This window comes from Bos indicus, chromosome 23, assembly GCF_029378745.1.
Source record: "Bos indicus isolate NIAB-ARS_2022 breed Sahiwal x Tharparkar chromosome 23, NIAB-ARS_B.indTharparkar_mat_pri_1.0, whole genome shotgun sequence".
NCBI lineage: Eukaryota > Metazoa > Chordata > Mammalia > Artiodactyla > Bovidae > Bos > Bos indicus.
The window spans coordinates 4618697-4636577 of record NC_091782.1 but is presented as its reverse complement, the minus strand read 5'-3'; the positions used below and the strand labels follow the sequence as shown (position 1 = coordinate 4636577).

General features: G+C 39.9%; 1 protein-coding gene across 4 annotated transcripts in view; it reads left to right on the top strand.

Annotated features, from left to right (window-relative positions):
- ZNF451 (zinc finger protein 451) overlaps positions 1-17881 on the top strand; it is an 89214-nt gene that overhangs the window by 21257 nt on the left and 50076 nt on the right. For all 4 annotated transcript variants that reach the window (XM_019985725.2, XM_070777730.1, XM_070777728.1 and 1 more), the window contains 3 exons: positions 8970-9089; positions 13421-13532; positions 17681-17831. In XM_019985725.2, coding sequence (XP_019841284.2) covers positions 8970-9089; positions 13421-13532; positions 17681-17831 — 383 coding nt within the window. The remainder of the gene's footprint in view (positions 1-8969; positions 9090-13420; positions 13533-17680; positions 17832-17881) is intronic.

Genomic DNA, 17881 nt, shown 5'->3' with positions numbered 1-17881 from the left:
CTGAGAATGACTTGCCCTAATTCCTGATTAATGTGTTTCTGTTATGTTTGGGCAATAATGTAATGCAGTCATTGTACTTCTAGAGACGAAAAAAACCCAGAGGGAAAAAGTTAAATACAATTTACTAAGAAGATTATGTTCCTTTTAGAGACAAAATTTCCACCTGCTTTTGTGAAGGATAGATGTTAAACTTATATTTTTAAAAGGTAAAAAGTAGTGATTTAAACCAAATCCATTGCATTTCCCCTGGGGAAGGAAATGGCCGCCTACTCCAGTGTTCTTGCCTAGAGAATCCTGTGGAGAGGAGCCTGGTGGGCTGCTGTCCATAGTGTCGCACAGAGTAAGACACGACTGAAACGACTTAGCATACATGCATGCATTGCATTTCCAAACAGAAGGTTGAAATCTTCAACACTTTTTGTTGTTCACTACGTTAACAGTTTTATTGCATATTCTGACGTAGAAATATTTGAAAACAGTTTAGAAAAGGAAAAAGTCCCTCTAGACAGAAATAAATACTGTTAACATTTTAATTTTTAGCTTTCTAGATTTGGTTGCTTCTAAGTATTTTTACCAAAAATAGGATCATTTTCATTTTTAAACAAATACAAGTGATAAGAAAGACATTGAAACGTGTATGTTAGAGCTTCCATGGAAAGGTGGGATTTTTGTGCTGTGTCATTCGCCTGTTTAATGATTTTGCAGTTCATATAGCAGGTCACAGTTTCATAGCAACGCTAGAAATTTTAAGTTCCCAGGAAATTTTTGTTAGCTCGTTAAACTGATTAGTATATGAAAGTATTAATTTCTTCGGTAAAATTTTTGCCTAAATAGTGGAATTCTCATTGGACATGATTCCTGATGATCTTTTATGAGCTAAGTTCATAAAAGTTATGAGTTCATAGTCAGAACTGATTTCAAGTTCAGCTGAACTGATTTCAAGTTTGAAGCAGTGTATTCATCTGTAGCAAAAAGAAAGATCAGGACAGTGTAGCTAGTTTTTAACAAGGTTAAGTTTATTCATTAAGGAAACTTCTGAGGGAGGTTTTGAAGTATTAGCTTGAATATGTGTCTTAATTCTTATGAAATAAAGACACAAATTGATACTGGTTCCCTTTTGAAAACACCCTTACTTGATAAAATGTGCTCAGTACTGTCCATCTCTTTGTGACCGCATAGACTGTAGCTTACCAAGCTCCTCTGTCCATGGAATTTTTTAGGCAAGAATACTGGAGAGGATTACCATTTCCTACTCCAGGGTACCTTCCCGGCCCAGGGACCACCCTGTGTCTCTTTGCACCTCCTGCACTGACAGGCAGCCCCTTGACCACTGTGGCACCTGGGAAGCCCCCGTACTCTGTTAGCCGGAAGAGAGAGGAGGGATGTGGCAGAATGAGGGCCCCCGCCGTCAGGCTTTGCTCCCTCCCTTGCCCCTGCCCGAGTTAGGAGACCCGCCACTGAACCCCACTACTGCAGATCAGATGTCAGGAGAAAGCCCTCTTCCTGTCCTGCCCAGGCTGTATGTTTTTAGACTTGGAATTTTGATGGTAACTACCAAACTCCATTAAAAGATAAACATTATCTTCTAGAGCAGAAGAATTCTTGCTTACTGTCTCCTGTATAGGTTTATCTTTTGTGGATATGTGCACTCAGATTTAACCAGTATCCTTAGTCTGCTACCATTTCTAGGACACAACTCAGATTTGCTTTGTGTGTGAGAGGTCTCCTGGCGTCCGGGGTGAGCATCGACGGGCTGCAGGGGCAGGCCACGGGAACCTGGCTTCCGAGGCTCTGCAGCAGTCTCTTCCTTCCTCAGTGTGGCCCTCATTCTGTAACCTTCCAGCTCCTCCATGGATTTGTATGTCAGACTGTGTCACTGGAATCATACCTCTGGTTCTCACTTTTAGTTTAAAAAATTTTTTCATAGGGACTAACTAGAATCTGCTTTTTCTGGTGTTGAAACTTTCTTCTTAATTCTGTTAGGACCCTACACAGCTTCCCTAGTGGGACGGGGTGGGTATGGAAGAAAAACTGACTCAGATGTAAGGTGTTGACAAACAGGGACTTTCCTGGTGGTCCAGTGGTTAAGATGCCCCGCCAGCACTTCAGGGGCACTGGTTCAATCCCTAGAAACAGATCCTGTGTGCCATGTGGGACAGCCAAAAATATATATCTTTATATATAAGCATATAGAGACCCTCCCTCCCCAGTATATTTCATAGGACTTTTCTTTCCTGTGCATCTCCCCCCAAATAACACAATGGATACACTTTCTTGCTGATAATTTGCTATCATTGTGGACTCTAATGTTACTGTGTGCTGCTGCTAAGTCGCTTCAGTCGTGTCCGACTCTGCGACGCTATAGATGGCAGCCCACCAGGCTCCCCCATCCCTAGGATTCTCCAGGCAAGAACACTGGAGTGGGTTGCCATTTCCTTCTCCAATGCATGAAAGTGAAAAGTGAAAGTGAAGTCTCTCAGTCGTGTCCGACTCTTAGTAACCCCATGGACTGCAGCCCACCAGCCTCCTCCGTCCATGAGATTTTCCAGGCAAGAGTACCGGAGTGGGTTGCCATTGCCTTCTCCAATGTTACTCTGTAGTAGTATTTAATATAGAAGTTAATCCAGGGTAACCACAGCAAGTGCTTCAAGAAAGATGACCCAGAATCTACAGCTGGGAATAACTTTCTGAATGAAACATGAAGCACATTGTTCTTACCAGAGCCAGTTCCATTTCTAGTTTGAGAAGTTTCATATCTGAAAGCCTGACCTTTCTTAGAAAAGTCTCCAAGGGCCTAAACACTTCTTTAGACTAGGATTTTGCGGAGACTGCCAAATCTAGCCTAGGAAGAGTCCTGGAATTTTGTGAGTTCACCTTAAATTGCAAGCATTGTGGCACTAATGGAATGGTGGGAATTCCCAAACTGAAGAGCATATTAATTCCTATTCATCTTAGTTCTACAGCAAACGTTTAAGACATTTTCATCTAGCCTAAAACTAGTTCAATTTCTGCCCATGTGCCTGATGATACTGAAGCTTTGGTTCTGCAGTTGGGTCACCAGCAAGGTGGCCTGCAATAAGTTTTACCCCCCTGAGTTCTGATCATTTAAAATTTATTTCTGTACCTATTGAACCTTGGATTACCTGTTAAACTTCTGTCCCAAAGAAGGCCTTCTCTGACCTAATCAGTGAATTCCCTAGCATGCATTTTAATATCCCTCTGTTGTGGGATTAAGTGAGATCTGAGGCCAGCCCTCGTCTTGGATCACTAACCACGGAAATTCCTGAGACTTGGCTTTCCGGAGAGAGTGGGTGTTCGTAGATGACCCACTCATGCCTGGCTTTAACCAACAACCTTGATCCCCAAACCCAAGTTTGTGGTAGAAAAGTATCCAATGAATATCACCCTGCTGCAATGGTTTGTTTCTTTACCCTTTAAGAGAAAACATTCTTGTTTAAAGTACTTCCATTTTGTCATTTTTAAATGCAAGGATTTCAAAGTTGAAGTTCTTCCTTTCTCTAGCTAGCATTTCTTTTCATCTACTCCTAACAGATTATCTCCCAGATCTGCTTTTCTGCTTGCTTTCTTTTTTGAAAGATTTTTTAAAATATGGATCATTTTTATAGTCTTTGTTGAATTTGTTACAGTATTGCTTCTGTTGTTTATGTTTTGGGTTTTGGGCCATGAGGCCTGTGGGATCTTAGCTCTCCGACCAGAGATCCAGCCCACACCCCCTGCATTGTCCTCTGACTTGTGAAAGGACATTTTGAAGTTGGTGGGATGCCACCTAATATCTGGTGCAGTGGTATGGCCGTTGGGACGACTCCCACCCAGAGTGATGCTGTGAACACTCTTTATTGCAGAAATGCAGCCTTCACAGAAACCCCAGTCAGTTTTGTTATATGTGTTCACTTCAGTGGAACTCCTGTGTACCTGCAGAATCACACCCGCTGCTTGGTTTGCTTGATGCAACTCTGTCCCACTTTACATAAACTTTGGTTTGTACGTGTGTAATTAATATCTTACTAAACCAATCTTTCTGGTAGAAAACATTTTTAATAGAGTTTATTTTTTAAGAAAACTTTTATTTTAGATTCACAGCAAAAAAAGAGGAAGAGACTTCCCATATACCTCTGCCCACAATGTATATCTTCCCTCACTATCAACTTCCCCCAACATAGTGGTACATATGGAATAATCAGTGAGCCTGTTGTTGACACAGTATCACCCAAAGTCCATAGTTTACATTAGGGTTCACTCTTGGAGTTATACGTTCTATGAGTTTGAACAAATGTAGTAAGATACCTACCTGTAAAGTGTCATACTGAATAGATTTTCTACCCTAAACATCCTCTGTACTCTACCAGTTCATCCCTCCCTCTCCCGTTCCGCCTGGCAACCACTGATTTTATTTTAATTGTCACTATAGATTCGCCTTTTCCAGGATGCCATATAGTTGGAACCATACAGTATGTCGTGTTTCCAGATCGGCTACTTTCATTTAGGAATACGTATTTAGGTATTCTTCCATGCTTTTAAAGATTTGGTAGCTCATTTCTTTTTTGTTGTTCAGTCGCTCAGTTATGTTCGACTGTTTGTAACCCCATGGACTGTAGCATGCCAGGCTTCCCTGTTCTTCACCATCTCCTGGAGCTTGTTCAGACTCATGTCCATTGAGTCAGTGATGCCATCCATCCAGTGATGCTGAGGCCATTGTCCTCTGTCGTCCCCTTCTCCTCTGGCCTTCAGTCCTTCCCAGGATCAGTGTCTTTTCTAATGAGTCAGCTCTTTGCATCAGGTGGCCAAAGTATTGGAGCTTCAGCATCAGTCCTTCCAATGAGTATTTCTTTTTAGCAGTGAATAATACTCCATCATCTGGATATATACAGTTATCCATTTACCTATTGAAGGTGCTTGGTTGCTTCTAAGGTTATGAAAAAAACTGCTGTAAATGTCTCATTACACAGGTTCAGTCAGTTCGGTTCAGTTCAGTTCAGTCGCTCAGTCGTGTCCAACTCTTTGCAACCCCATGAATTGCAGCACGCTAGGCCTCCCTGTCCATCACCAACTCTCAGAGTTCACTCAAACTCACATCCATCAAGTCCGTGATGCCATCCAGCCATCTCATCCTCTGTCGTCCCCTTCTCCTGCCCCCAATTCCTCCTCGCATCAGAGGCTTTTCCAGTGAGTCAACTCTTCGCATGAAGTGGCCAAAGTACTGGGGTTTCAGCTTTAGCATCATTCCTTCCAAAGAACACCCAGGGCTGATCTCCTTCAGAATGGACTGGTTGGATCTCCTTGCAGTCCAAGGGACACTCAACAGTCTTCTCCAACACCACAGTTCAAAAGCATCAGTTCTTTGGTGCTCAGCTTTCTTCACAGTCCAACTCTCACATCCATACATGACTACTGGAAAAACCATAGACTTGACTAGACGGACCTTTGTTGCTTTTGAATATGCTATCTAGGTTGGTCATAACTTTCCTTCCAAGGAGTAAGCGTCTTTTAATTTCATGGCTGCAGTCACCATCTGCAGTGATTTTGGAGCCCCAAAAAATAAAGTCTGACACTGTTTCCACTGTTTCCCCATCTATTTCCCATGAAGTGATAGGACCAGATGCCATGATCTTCGTTCTCTGAACGTCGAGCTTTAAGCCAACTTTTTCACTCTCCTCTTTCACTTTGATCAAAAGGCTTTTCAGTTCCTCTTCACTTTCTGTCATAAGGGTGGTGTCATCTGCATATATGAGGTTATTGATATTTCTCTTGGCAATCTTGATTTCCAGCTTGTGCTTCCTCCAGTCCAGTGTTTCTCATGATGTACTCTGCGTATACGTTAAATAAGCAGGGTGACAATATACAGCCTTGACGTACTCCTTTTCCTATTTGGAACCAGTCTGTTGTTCCATGTCCAGTTCTAACTGTTGCTTCCTGACCTGCATATAGGTTTCTCAAGAGGCAGGTCAGGTGGTCTGGTATTCCCATCTCTTTCAGAATTTTCCACAGTGTGTTGTGATCCACACAGTCAAAGGCTTTGGCGTAGTCAATAAAGCAGAAATAGATGTTTTTCTGGAACTCTCTTGCTTTTTCCATGATCCAGCGGATGTTGGCAATTTGATCTCTGATTTCTCTGCCTTTTCTAAAACCAGCGTGAACATCTGGAAGTTTACGGTTCACGTATTGCTGAAGCCTAGCTTGAAGAATTTTGAGCATTACCTTACTAGTGTGTGAGATGAGTGCAGTTGTGCGGTAGTTTGAGCATTCTTTGGCATTGCCTTTCTTTGGGATTGGAATGAAAACTGACCTTTTCCAGTCCTGTGGCCACTGCTGAGTTTTCCAAATTTGCTGGCATATTGAGTGCAGCACTTTCACAGCATCATCTTTCAGTATTTGGAATAGCTCAACTGGAATTCCATCACCTCCACTAGCTTTGTTCATAGTGAGTTACTTCATCCCTAACTCTGTTTGGTTTATTTGCATGTTATTTTCTTAGGAAAAGCATGTCATCTGCAAAGAAAGGTTTTATTTCTTCCTTGATTTCTGATTTGGTGTCTGCTCTTAATTTGGGGAAATTGTTGTTACTGCTTCAGATGTTTCCTCTGTTCCTTTTTCTTTCTCCTGGCATTCCCATTATGCATTTGCTATATCTTTTGTAACAGTTCTCGTGTGTGTGCTGTGCTTAGTTGCTCAGTTGTGTCCGACTCTTTGCGACCCCATGGACTGTGTCGCTCAGTCATGACTATTTGTGATCCCATGGACAGTAGTCTGCCAGGCTCCTCTGTCTGTGGGGATTCTGCAGGCAAGAATACTGGAGTGGGTTGCCATGCCCGTCTCCAGGCCATCTTCCCAATCCAGGGATTGAACCCAGGTCTCCTGCATTGCAGGCGAATTCTTTACCATCTGAGCCACCAGGGAAGTCCAACAGTTCTTATATATATATATATATATTTTTTTTTTTTTTTTCTTTTTCAGTCTTTTTTCCTGTCTTCCAGTTTTGGAAGTTTCTGTTGACATACTCTCAGGCTCAGAGATTTTTTCCTTTTGTGGTGTGCAGTCTGTGGTGAGCCATCAAAGGCACTGTTCACTTGTGTTGTGGTGTTTTGATGTCTGATTTCTTTTTGGTTCTCTTTTAGGATTTCCATCTCTCTTACATTACACATCTGTTCTTGCATGTTGCCTGCTTTTTCCATTAGGGCTCTAGGCATAGTAATCTTGGTAGTTTTAGATTCCTGGTCTGATGATTCCAACATCCGTACCAGCTCTGCCATTCTTTGCTTGCTCTTCACACTGTGTTTCTGCCCTTCGGTATGCTTGTAGTTTTCATGTGGAAAGTGGACATGCTGTCCTAGGTAAAGGAGCTGCAGTAAACAGAAGGGTCGTGCTCTGTGTGACTGGTCTCAGCCATGGAGAGCTTGCGTCCCTGGACTGGAACCATGTCAGGGCTTCCCAGGCCTTCCACTCTCCTGGGAGGATGGCTGTTTCCTGTCTCTCAGATTGTAGTTTCTCATGAAGTAGTATCTCTGAAGGGCACACATCAATAAGAACTTAATGCTCTTGACACGCTTCAAAATACTCACTTTTTTCTCCCCGCACTGGAAACATGATGGGATCTTTCTTCAACCGTCACTGAAGACCTGGTAAAGCTTCTGAAGGGCCTCACGAGAGGGTGAGGCCCTCGCATGACTGAGTTCCTCTGGCATTTAAGTCTGGTTAAAACTTGTCCACACGGAGCTCCCAGCGCCCGGTCAGTTCCAAGGCCAGGTCCCCACACCAGCACTGGTCCCACTGAGGTTTCCATGCATGGGTTTCTGCTCCACTCAGTTGACTTCACAGTTCATTCAAGCTTTTTACTTGTTATAATTGAGTGGCAACTTCTAAGATTCTTCCTTGTATGTTGGGCCAGAAAACAGAAATTAGATCATTTCTTTTTAATCAATAATTTCTCTTGTATACATACTGTCCAGGAATTGCTGAAAATCCAGAGCCAAGAGTGTTTGCGCTGTCAGACCTTTTAGTGGGTGGACTAATGGCTCAAGATTACCTTACAGGCTCAGAGCAAAGCAGAGCCAAACTCTTCAGTATCCAGATGGTTATAAAGGAAATAAAGATGGGACTTCTCTAGTAGTCCAGTGGTTAAGAATCCACCTTGGAATGCAGGGGACACCGTTCTGAGGAGATTCCCACATGGCACAGAGCAGCTAAGCCCACGGGCCACACCTGCTGCGGCCCGCGCTCTGGAGCCCCTGAGCTGCAACTATGGAGGCCGTGTGCTGCTACTGCTGAAGCCCCCGCGCCTTAGAGCCTGTCCTCAGTAAGAGTAGCCTCTGCTTGCCGCAGCTAGAGAAAGCCCACGTGCAGCAAAAAGACCCACCGCAGCCAAAAAATAAATGAATAAACCTAAAAAGAGAAGGATATAAGGATGATTGATAGGTTATATAACTTTGTGAAAATCAAAGCTGCTGGTAGGTGATTAGCTGTCCTACAGACTACCACAATTTAAACATAAACAAGACAAGTTCTTAGAAGTTTGATAATATTAAAGTAAATAATTCCTTAATCAACAAGGACCTGCTGTGTAACACAGGAACTCAGTATTCTGTAACAGCCTGTATGGAAGAAGAGTCTGCAAAGAATGGATATATGTATATTTGTAAATGAATCACTTTGTTGTATACCTGAAACTAACACAACATTGTAAATCAACTGTGCCCCAATATAAAATAAAATTTAAAACGTAAGTGGTTCTTTTTATTTTTTTGGCTGTACTACATGGCATGTGGAATCTTAGCTTCCTGACTGGGAATCAAACCCATACCCCCTACAGTGGAGGCATAGAGTCTTAACCATTGGACTGCCAGGGAAGTTCTGTAAATGGTTCTTTAGTATAGTAACTCTTTGGTAAATGGATATATGTAATCCCAAAGCTCATTTTGTTAGCTAAAAGTAATGAAAATTGTTTTCAATTATAGGATAAGCATAAAGACCATATTGACCATCAGAAGGATAAAGTCGCCTTGACTCTGGCACGCCTAGCCCGCCATGTTGAAGTGGAGAAACAGCAGAAAGAAGAAAAGAACAGGGCATTCAGGGTATGTGGCTGCTTTCATTGGTGTTTTACCAGATTATAGAATTGTTTGTAAGAAAGTTAAATAGACACTTACATAATTGGATACAAGTTCAGCATGAAATCTGTATAGCTCACTGATTTAGTAGTAGTTCGTGATGGCATTTTATATCTGTTCTTGTTTGTTGGATTTTGATCATATATGTATACAGACCAACAAAAAAGAAAAAATAGACTTGAGTGAACTTTATTTTGGGAATTTAAACTCATGGAATTATATAAGTTTCTAGTTACTTTATCACAGTTTATCAGGGCTTCAAGCTGTTGAAAGGTTATTTTCTATGCAATAGAGCCAGACCACTTTCACTTCAACCTCTTCCTTCGGTTATTGAATTAGGGCAATAGAAGATGAAGCCTGATTTAGAATCTTGCATGATATAAACCATTTCAAACTTTGAGTTGCTTTACAGAAGGTTACCAAATGAAATTACCTTAGAGAACTCTCCCAATACTGCCAAATGTCTATTAGGAGTAAAATGTTGGCCAGTTGGGTAAAAAAACTTCCTCTTGGGAGTTTAAAAATGGAAATACAAATCACAGCATAATTTTACCATGTATGTTTTTGCTTCCTTGTTCCGTTTGTTATTATAAAGGAATTTATATATTTCTGTCGCCTTTGTTTTAGTATCTGCTTAATCTAATGTAAAATACCTTAATCTTTAAATTTAGAAGTACCTTTGTTTGGGGACTTTTATTAATACTTTATAATGTAATACCAATTAAACTAGAGCATAATATTCTAATTGTATGTTTAAAATGCTTAATACATTAGTGATATTTTTTTAAAAAAAGATTATTTCTTTCCTGGCAGAGACACTATTCATTTTTAAGGAAGCTTTCCGCAAATTACATTAAATGTGTGTGTATGGGGAAAGTCTCTGAGAGAGGAGTGGTTATCAAGCTGTCCTCTTTTTCTGCCCATTTCCTCAGTGATGCTCACTGCTTTTGTGATGAGTTCAGAGTAGTTGCTTTGACAGCAAGGGTTTTTCTCAAGGGTAGTTTCAGCTTTTACCTATACAAACGTTCATTCAGTGTATTAAAGACTTTAGCTTGTTGGAGAAAGTTTTTTAAAACTTTGAAATTCTTGTTTACCCAATTTTAAAGAATGCATTTTTCTAGATTTCTTTCTTAAAGAGAAAGTGACTCACACAGGTTCTGTAGCTCCTTGCTTGCTATCCATTCATGGTTTTTTGAAAATTTGGTTTTCCTTATATATAGCTTATTTTAAAAAAACTATCGATAGATGACAGAAAACAAAAACCAAAATAAACTACCTAGAAAGAAAGATAATAAAACTAATTCTTGAAGAATTGTAGTAGGTGTTAACTGTGACTACAGAATATAGTAGAAAACATCTTCCAGCTCGTCTAGGCCTTTTGATTTTTGGTGTCTCACTGTTAAAGTGGTTTGTCCATCTCTTTTGACGGAAATGTTTTTAAAAAAATAAAATCTATTAAAATCTTCACTGAATAAATCACTTTCAGAGATAATGTGTTGTGCTTGACTAGTTGACCAGTTACCAGCTTTGCTTGTTGATATTCCAAGAGTTAAAATGACTCACAAGAGGGGATGTGCCCCTAACATATGTAGGAATAGCTATATAATGCATATTAGCATCTTTGGAGAATTAGTACTCTATGGCTATACTTAGAACAGTGTTGTGTAGCTGATTTTTTTTCTGATTACAGTCTTGAATCTCCCTGTCTGCCTCTTACCTATGCTGATAGAAGATCCTGTTACATTGCTAACAGGGTCATTCAGTATCCTGGTCTGTTTCTTGCAAATCTAGCGTTTGTGGCTTTGTTATTTCTTTTTAAGGATATAAAAACCTTTTTGAGATACAGTATGGTATACTGGTTAAGTGCATGAGTTCTAGAATCAGATTAGAGAATGAGAGTTTAAATCCTGGCATTGTTACTTGTCCCTGTGCAATGTATTTGGACTTCCTATGCCTCAGTTTTCCCATTATAAAATGGGAACCATACTGGTACCCATCTTACAGAGTTATTGAGAGAATTAGATCTCAGACGCTTTTAGAATAGTGCCTGGCACATGGTAAGTGGTTAATAAATATTAATTGTTATTAGGTTGGTGCAAAAGTAATTGCAGTTTTGCATTATTGAACTTTGCCATTTGATATTGAAATACATTCTTAAATAAATGTGGTTATGTTATGCATCATTTTAATGCACATTTCCTGCTGTATTTTTTTTCTGATATCTTACTGTTTATTTTATATGTATTTAGACTATGGAAATTGATACTAGACTAAAAGCAAATTCAAGTGATTTTCTTACTCGAGTTCAAAATGGTTCATTAAGCAGCAGAGACAACTCGCAACATCGACAACGCATTTGGCCCAGGAACTGCTAACGAACGTGTAGTGCAGTGCTGATTCAAGAAGTTTTGTGAAGAAGACCGGAACCTTGAAGATGAGGAGTGTAGTGGCCAGCCAACGGAAGTTGACAGTGACCAACTGAGAGCCTTTATTGAAGCTGATCCTCTTACAACTACACAAGTTGCGGAAGAGCTCAACATGGACAATTTTATGGTCGTTCAGCATTTGAAGCAAATTGGAGAGGTGAAAAAGCTCAATAAAGTGGGTGCCTCGTGAGCTGACCAAATAAAAAATATTGTTGTTTTGAAGTGTCTTCTCTTATTCTATGCAATAACAATGAATCACTTCTGGATTGGATTATGACATGCAATGAAAAGTGGATTTTTATGACAAACAATGACGACCAGCTCAGTGGTTGGGCTGAGAAGCAGCTCCAAAGCACTTCTCAAAGTCCAGCTTGCACCAAAAAAAGGTCACGATCACTATTTAGTAGTCTGCTGCCAGTCTGATCCACTACAGCTTTCTGAATCCCCGTGAAACCTTCCATCTGAGAAGTATGCTTAGCAAATCGATTAGATGCACCGAAAACTGCAGTGCCTGGCACCAGTGTTGGTCAACAGTGGTGACCAGTGGGGCCCAGTTCTTCTCCATGACAACATTGGACTATACATTGCACAGCCAACACTTCAAAAGTTGAACTAATTGGGCTACAAAGTTTTGCCTCATCCACCATATTAACCTGATGTCTCACCAACCAACTACCACTTTCTTCAAGCATCTCAACAACTTTTTCCAGCGAAAACACTTCCACAACAGCAAGAGGCAGAAAATGTTTCCCAAGAGTTCATTGAATCCCAAAGCATGGATTTTTATGCTACAGGAATAAACATTTCTTGTTGGCAAAAATGTGTTGATTGTAATGGTTCCTATTTTGATTAATAAAGATATGTTGAGCCTAGTTATAATGATTTAAAATTCATGGTCTGAAACCACAATTACTTTTGTACCAACCTATAGATACAGCATGATTAGAGTATGCAAATAGATTTATCAGTAACATAACCAGAAAGATTTAGAGACTGTAAAAGTCTAAAGCATCTAGTTTAGTAGTTGGCACTGGCCCACTGCCTGTTTTTGTAAATAAAGTTTTATTGGAACATAGCCATGTCCATTTGTTTACATATTATCTATGGCTGCTTTTGTGCTGCAGCAGCAGAGTTGAGTAGTTGCAAAAGAGACTGTATGGGCTGCAGAGCCTTAAATATTTATCCTGTGGCCCTTTATGGAAAAAATCTGCCAACCTTTGATCTAGATGGAGTAGATGTTTTGTACTGGTACATATTAAGTACTAATGAAGGTCTGCTCTTACACTGTTCATTGAACAAATATTTAATAGGCTTCTATATACTTCAGACTACATTTGGAAAATTGGAAAAAAAATGTTTTAAAATGTAAGGATGAAAAGAATCATTCACATTTCCATTCCAGAGATAACCATTGACATTTATCATATTTATTTTCTGCTTTTTTCCCTCTCAGCAGGCAGAGTTACATATAGCTTGAAATAATCTTTGCTTATATTTGACCCTATTCATTTAATACAATTTGGTAACATACTTGATATCAAAAGTATACTCCTAATTCACAGAAAAGTTTGGTTAGTGTTTCTAATGACTTTCATGAAATGTACACACTGTAATTTACTTAAACAGTACCCTATTGTTGGAGATTAAGTTGTTGCAAACTGTGTGCAAATAGAGATGACATTGGGATCAACATCTTATTTAGAGCAGGAAACTTTGGTTTGACTTAGCTCCTTAGGATAGAGTTCTAGACTTGGAGTTACAGGGATAAAGGATAATCAGTATTTTTTGATCACTGTTGTGACAAAATCATTTTCTTAAGGAAACAAGATTAGTAATCACAGTTTAATTGATTTTTTTTCTTAATATCTTTAGGAAAAAATTGATTTTCAGCATGCTCATGGGTTACAAGAATTGGAATTTATTCGAGGACATTCTGATACAGAAGCAGCAAGACTGTGTGTGGACCAGTGGTTAAAAATGCCAGGTATTCTTTAGAGATCAGAGGCTTCCCTGAAGCCCTAAGGCATTGTGTCTGTTTATTCAGTTGCTAGTAAGTATATAAAGTATTAAAACTTACTTAACTGGAGGTCTGCTTTACCTACCAGTTGTCTTCCTATTTTGGCAAAAATGTATTTTGAGTAAAAGTAATCCTTGAGCAGATTAGATATTGCTCATTTATTCATTCATGTGTGTCCTACATGAAATAGTACTATGTGAGGCTATGTGAAGGTGTGTAACGGGTTATTTGAGGTCAGGATTCTGTAAGGAAATGGAATTTAAGCTGAGATGGAAAAGATTAGCATTTACTTATTTGTCCATGCAACCTATGTAGATATTTTGTTGGAAGTGTCAACATGGGAGGCTCATCTAAAGCAGTGGGTAGCTTCTTCATTACTAACTCTACAGACCTGAGATTCCTGGAGGAATCACTGTGGAGCGTTTTCCTTCCACCAGATAGTTTGGTAAAATTTTTGAGTCAGTAGGACAGTCCCTTGGGGCTTCCGCTCAGACAGCAAAGAATCTGCCTGCAATGTGGGAGACTTGGATTCGATCCCTGGGTTGGGAAGATCCCTTGGAGAAGGGAATGGCAACTCGCTCCAGTATTCTTCCCTGGAGAATCCCATGGACAGTGGAGCCTGGCGGGCTTCAGTCCATGGGGTTGCAAAGAGTCGGACACGACTGAGCAACTAACACTTTCAGGATAGTCCCATCAAGGCAGCTTTTCTAGCCTGGTTTGTAAAAGACCCACTGAGCCCTTAGAGGCTTGGGTTACTCACAGAAACCTTAGCTGTGGATTTAATCCAGCCAAAAGTTTAGTTGCACAAAGTCTTAGAAATAATCTATGTATGCAGTGCTCAACTTTGAACCTGGATATCTTGTTCTATAGTTTTCAGAGGGCTTTTCTTTGGACAGAATCAAATCGCCACTTTTAAAATAATTCCAGTAATTTGTAGGTATTTTGACACTTGGCTACTCCCTGACACTGCATTTCCTTCTTATCTCCCAGTATGTTTGTGCCTGGCAAACCTCCCCCCTTGCCCTATCCTCTCTCTTAAATGCCTTTTCCTTTTTTCTTACTTGCCCGTGGGGTTAGCCACAGGCAAGTAAGTACTACATTCAGTACTAGAGGGTGCTAGGTTTTTTAGTCTGCCTAAGTTTGATTGCCCAGCTGTCTTTGATGCCACAGTGTTTTATTCATTTTTTGCCTATAGTTTTTACCCTGTTGTGTTGGATTCATATGTTTACATATCTGTGTCTTTTACTAGATTGATATGTTATGGGGACAGAGGCTAAGCCTAATTAATCTTTTTTAGTGTCAGTGCCTAAGAAGAAGGCTCTGCACAGAGATGTCCAATAAGTGTTGGTTGAATATTATACCAGAGTGGGCAATGAGTATTTGCATATGAACACAGAAAGGAAGCCTAGAACCATGTTCCAAATTTGACTGTCATTCAACTAAACAAAAGAATTGTTTGGTATTCCAGACCTACTTTAGAAAAGTTCACTTGAAAATTGCTGTCTTTAGCTATATCAGAATCACGTGGGAGTCTTAAATACATGCCTGGGCCTCACCTCTAGAGGCTATCTGTAGATTTGGGAAGATTTGGATACAAAAATGGTCTAGAACTACAAGGCTTACAAGATCTCTTGTAAAATTGTTTCTCTCATATGTTTCTCTTCTCATACTGTTTCTCTCATTCTTCACTTTCAAGTCTTGCCTAGAATGATTGTTGGGTCAGTAATATATCCCTTTAGGCCTAATCTCTGGCTTTCAGGTTGTCAGAATATTTTCAGTTCAGTTCAGTTCAGTCTCTCAGTCGTGTCCGACTCTTTGTGACCCCATGAATCGCAGCACGCCAGGCCTCCATGTCCATCACCAACTCCCAGAGTTCACTCAAACTTATGTCCATCGAGTCAGTGATGCCATCCAGCCATCTCATCCTCTGTTGTCCCCTTCTCCTCCTGCCCCCAATCCCTCCCAGCATCAGTCTTTTCCAATGAGTCAACTCTTCGCATGAGGTGGCCAAAGTACTAGAGTTTCAGAATATTTTAATTCACTATAAATTGAACTCACGAACATCTGAGTATATATTTTTCTGAGTGGATCAAGTGGGAACAAATGACTCAGTTAGCTGTCTTTATAATTCTTGTCAAGATGTGGTACTGTAGATCACTTCAGGTTACACCTGGTTCATTGGCGGCTGATAAGCTTGTGCTGTGAGTTAAGGTCTTTAGTTACATTCTTTTTATGTGGTTGTTTTATCTTCTTGCTTGGTCCCTGCCACACTGTAGCACTGAAGAGTCAGGGGGCTGTTGCTGGCATAGCGGCTTTAGCACTGGGCTGTACTTGCTGCGGTGCCATTCCTTTGAGGAGTGGAGAACTGGGGAAAACAGAGATGTCTTTTTGCTGTCAATTATAAAAAGTGAGATTCTACTTCTCAATAGCATTAAGGGACTCCATTCAGTCTATTCCAAAGTATCCAGCCATTATAATTCAGTTCTTTGATTAGAAGTAGTGTAAGGACTGGAGAAGGCAATGGCAACCCACTCGAGTACTCTTGCCTGGAAAATCCCATGGATGCCAGAGCCTGGTAGGCTGCAGTCCTTGGGGTCACTAGGAGTCAGTCACGACTGAGCGACCTCACTTTCACTTTTCACCTTCATGCATTGGAGAAGGAAATGGCAACCGACTCCAGTGTTCTTGCCTGGAGAATCCCAGGGACAGGGGAGCCTGGTGGGCTGCCGTCTATGGGATCTCACAGAGTCGGACACGACTGAAGCGACTTAGCAGTGTAAGGACATTATTTATAATTACTCAAGCTTTGGAAATCCAACTTTTTTATAGACATTTATAGTTAGACCAGTTTCTGCACATTTGAATACTTAGTAATTTAAAAACAACACGCTATACTGTTTAAGGAAAAGAGCTGTTTAAATCTTTCTGTATTTTGCCTTTCCTTGGATAAAGCTTATTTTCTTCTAATTGATTGCTTTCTCCACTTTAATTTTTACCCAGAACCTCTATGGCTAAATAAAGGTCTTAATAGGCAACACCTGGAATGTGGATGGACAGTAAAAATTACTCTTAATTCTGACTGCATTATAAAATTAAAGCAAAAAAAGGTGTATTGTTATTAATGCCTCTTTGAATGTGATTAATGCTGTGTTAGTCTTTTTTTATTGATAGAACACATTTATAAGCATTTTGACAGCATTTAATAGAGGCATTTCTTCCATAAACAGAAGAGCATTGAAACCTTCAACATAGATAACCATTTGGGGATCTTAACTAGATGATGTTAAAGGTGTAACATTTTATTCCAGTTAAACGCTTAGGGACTTGGTAGAAATGGCCATAAAGATAAATATACAATTTTTTGTTATATGAAATATTCAAAGTATTTGAGTGAAACAAGTTATAAGAAATAATAATAGTCAAACTATATATCAGAATCCTCCTAGAATTTTTAAAATTCTTTGTTTATAGAACTTAACTCTAAATTTTTCACTGTACAACATGCATTGGGAGTTTGCCTGGAAACAGAATTTGGCTGAGGCTGGAAAGTTGTGTGACTGTAAGACCAAGATTATGACGGAAAGGGATAATCTTCACCAGATAAAAGGGATAATCTTCACCAGATAAAAGGACTGGTGAAGGCATTCTCCTTGTCCTCCCCATTCCCTCCCTGTCTCAGTTACAGCCTGTATAACTGAACCTTACAATGTGTGTAAGATACTTAAAAGAGAAAATAAGAATTAGAAGAAAAAATCTTTGCCAACTTATATAAATGAACAGAAGGGAGGCAGGTACAGGGGTTGTAGAGCAACTGGTTTTCTAATATATTCCATCTTTGACATTTCTTGACTGTTGAACTTAAGGGAACAGTTCTTTTCCTCAAGATAATATTACTTGGAGATCTTAATGGCTTTCCTTGTCCCAAATAGCTATTTATTTGTAGGTTGTTATATCTTTTATAAGAAAGTTTGTAAGCACTTAATTACAAGTAGGATCACCCATTTGATGCTGCCCAGTGTTTTTTTTTTTTTATTGTTTTTTCATAATTTTGATTACCAGTCCAAAGGACAGTTACCTGAAATAGGAACTTAAGAATTTATATTCTGATGATACAGGACTCAAAACAGGCACGATTAATTCTGGAACAAAAGGTTCATTCCGAAGAGGAAGCCAAATTCGAGCATCTGGGAAACCAATTTCATGTCCCATAATGCACTGTAACAAGGAATTTGATAATGGGCACCTTCTCTTAGGACATTTGAAAAGGTAAGTGTGATGTTCAGAACAGTCGGTGCTGAAGATGAACTGAGAGCGTG